The sequence below is a fragment of the Phalaenopsis equestris genome, unplaced genomic scaffold, assembly GCF_001263595.1.
Source record: "Phalaenopsis equestris unplaced genomic scaffold, ASM126359v1 Scaffold000540, whole genome shotgun sequence".
NCBI classification, from domain to species: domain Eukaryota; kingdom Viridiplantae; phylum Streptophyta; class Magnoliopsida; order Asparagales; family Orchidaceae; genus Phalaenopsis; species Phalaenopsis equestris.
Window position 1 is genome coordinate 1,186,266 of NW_018164980.1, and position 3,605 is coordinate 1,189,870.

Consider the following 3,605-nt stretch of genomic DNA (forward strand, 5'->3'; position numbering starts at 1 on the left):
ACTTAAGTTTAACTTTTAAAATCTCAATGGTTGTCCCCTGTCGCCCGAAATCATGGCCTATCAGTTGTTGCTAACAACTAAATGTTGCAATCGACCGTTATTGGTCATCATCAACTACTTGTTTTTTACCCCCACAAATTTTAGTTTTGATCACCCTACTAGGATTGTTATAGCCTCATACAACTATCTTTTTTGGTAGCCAACTACGGTTGTTATAGCTTCTGACTATGATTATGATAGCTCTATTATGATTTTGCGATTATACTATTTATCTTTCGTACTTGACCTTATATTCATTATTTACATTTACACAAATTTTCTCTTATCAGTACACAATATGTTTTAATCCATCGTGTCTCTTGAAACTTATTTTGAAGGGTTTAGAACAATTCATTCATCCCATCTTGTGTTGCCACTTGTAGCGTCTCCTATGACTTTCTACACAATCAACCTGCAATTTCGTGGCTTTCAAACAGTCATAAAGAATTTGAGATGATTTTATCTCAAAAGCTTGGATGGTTTGCATACATACCACTTAATTCTAATGTATTTACATATCTTACTTTTAAACTTCAATTTTTACCTATATGGCATTTTACTCATGCATAAAAAGGTGTTCTTTTTTTTCTAAATTTAAAATAATTATACGTTTGATGGGGTATGAAATATTTGTGTGATGTAAATATATAAAAATAATAATAAAGTATAGATGTTGGCTATGTAAATACATAAAAATTGAGTGATATTTATGTAAAATCCCCCAATTGTTTTAGAAAGAATTGAACATGTGCATTTAATCGTGAAATAAGGGCATGATTGGGACTTGTAGGGTGGTGATGAAACCACTAATCTTGTCATTTAGGTAGCTGGCTGAGGTCGCTGTTGCCATAATGGCGGTAACATGTGCTCTCTCCACAATGCACGCAAGAAAAAATTGTACTTAGTTGTATAGCTTTGATCAATTATACTATGTACGATAATAACATACTAACTTCTTATACAGTAAACTATGAAGCTGGCTATCCCTTCGATCGTTGGATTTGATTGATTATAAGCTTTTTTTTTTTTTTTTTTATTATTATTCTTTTGGGAGACTTACATTTATACCACTTAAAACTTATACATTTTTTTATTCTTTTGGGAGACTTACATTCAAATATCTGAAAGGTTTAGGGCCAGTGCAGAGTGAAGCTGAAATGGAGATTAGTAGGGGTCTGTGATCTGAACCAACAAAATTGAGGTGGGTAACTGAGGTATGCAAGTAGCACTGATACCATTCATCATTAGCAAAGAATCTATCCAATCTTTCCCAAGTGATCCCCCTCCATTAAGTAAACTGAGAGCCCTAAAAGCCAAGGTCAAAAAGTCCAGCTAGCCTGATATTATCACTGAAATTAGTCATAAGGGGAAGGCAAGGAGATCTGCCTCCCTTCTTTTCAGTTGGGGATGAGATGCAGTTAAAATCACCTCCAATTAACCAGCTAGAGGTCATAGTGGAACCAATGGAGTGTAGCTGAGACCAGAGCTCATCCCTATCAGACTTGGTACAACCAACATATATAAAAGCCAATCACGTGATATGAGTGTTTAGCAAATTTACCCAAAACTTTGGATATATATATAAATAAATAAATAAATATATTATACATGTAGATATGTATATATATATATATATATATATATATATATATATATGCATTCTAATTCTATTTGATAAATTTTAATTGTTTACTATCCATTTTAAATAAATTGAAAAAAAAACATTAATATATATTTTATTTAATTAAAATTCATATTTTATTTATGATGCATTTACATACAAAGCACACATTTTGTTGTGTACACATATTTAACATTTAAGCTTAATTTTTACCTCTATAAGACTTGCAAATTGTTATATCATGTTAGGGATAATATCATTATTAATTCTTAATATTTAAAAAAAATTTGTATTCAATATACAAATATAAATCCATTTTTTCATATAAAATTCTAATAAGCATAAAACTGAATACTGATCTTAATTTTTCCCATAATGATTATTATTTGTTCTCTGAGGTCATACACATGTACTGATGTATGTATATAGGGTTACGATCTTAGCTCAAAGATCATTAATCGTTCGAACATTGATTCAAATTTTAGTTCAGATCAAGATCAAATTGAAATAAATAAGCTGAGCAATGAGCCAAAATTTTGAATCCAATTTTTTTCGAGCAGATTAGGAGCTAACCTAAGCTCGTCTCAAAATCGGATCGTTGACAATATAGAATTGTGAATTTAATAAATTTAGCTCAAAAATAAATTCAAATTTTAGATCGAAGCATCAGAGAGATATACCAAAATTATGAATCGAATTTTAAGCGCACACGCTCAGCATAGAATGTACAAAAATTCCAAGTCGCTGGAACACCCCAGCTGTCAACTTCGGCCGTATTTCAAAACGTCCAAACTTCTATGGCCTAACCATTGTCGGAGTCCTACAGCTCTCTCATGTCTCCGATCTCCGTCGGAGGTTCCGCCGGAGTTGGCTCCTTCTTGACGGAGAACGGCGTCCCTTCCGTCGACGACGCAACAACGGAAGTCGGAGAGAATGAATGCCAGATCTGTGGAGATGTCGGCAATCTTCCCTCGGCGCTGCCTTGCGCTTGCTTATGTTCGATTAAAAAGCTTGGGGTTACGGAGGATGACTGCAGGTGGTTGCGGAGGTGTCTCGAGGCTGCCGGGAAGGGTTTTGCTATCGGCGCGGGGATCAAGGGCGGTCTTGCACTTTTCTCTATCCTTGCTCGGCTGAGGAGTCGTGGATCGAAAAGCGTCTATGCGAGGTCAGGGAACGTACGGTTTAGTGCTTGTTGGTTTTGGGAAATGTTTTTTCGGAGGTTTGAGGTTTGTGTGGTTTTAGAAAGGTGGGGGCGGTCACAAATGCGGAGGCAATGGTGAGCGCAGTGAAGGAGACGTTAAGATATGGCTTGTTTTTGGGGACCTTTGCTGGAACTTTTGTTTCTGTGGATGAATTGATTGCTGCTATTTGGGGGCACAGAAGGTACTTTGTATTTGCTGTTGTTTGGCTGTTTCTTTTTTATGTTTTTCTTGACGTTTTTGTACGGGCAAGGTTATATTCTGAGATGTTCACCTTTTTTTTTCCCCCGAATGGTAGGTGCTTTGTTTCTTCTTTGTTCGTCAACGATCAATTACATCAATTTTTTTTTGGTTGATGGCTCCAATACCATGAAACAAAGTCTGTGATTTTCATGTTACAGTGACTATTAAGTATGATAAACTTCAAATCAGGGGTTGTATAAAAAAGGTTACGGTATAAGAGATGATTTTTAGTAGACAAATACATGAATAAAGAATAACTTTGCTCGGTGATTTCTGTTGGGTGCAAATTTATCCGTAGAGAATAGCAGTACTTTACTAACAAGAATAATAAGAAAAAAGAACAAAATTTAGACAGATAAAAGAGAATATGGAGTGAAAAGATATGGAGTTTTACTAAATTATGGAAAGTATACGATTTAAGGGCAAATAACTTGATGTATTATTTATAGATTCAAGTCACAGTTTGGCACTGTAAGAAAAAGTATAATATATATATATATATA

At 34.5% G+C, this 3,605-nt stretch overlaps 1 protein-coding gene across 1 annotated transcript in view; it reads left to right on the plus strand.

The window, feature by feature from the left end:
• Positions 1 to 2,392: 2,392 nt before the first annotated feature.
• Positions 2,393 to 3,605, plus strand: part of LOC110028928 — a 67,270-nt gene continuing 66,057 nt past the window's right edge. Inside the window, exons 1-2 of the mRNA XM_020730997.1 lie at positions 2,393 to 2,825; positions 2,903 to 3,043. Coding sequence (XP_020586656.1) covers positions 2,494 to 2,825; positions 2,903 to 3,043 — 473 coding nt within the window. The 5' untranslated portion in view covers positions 2,393 to 2,493. The remainder of the gene's footprint in view (positions 2,826 to 2,902; positions 3,044 to 3,605) is intronic.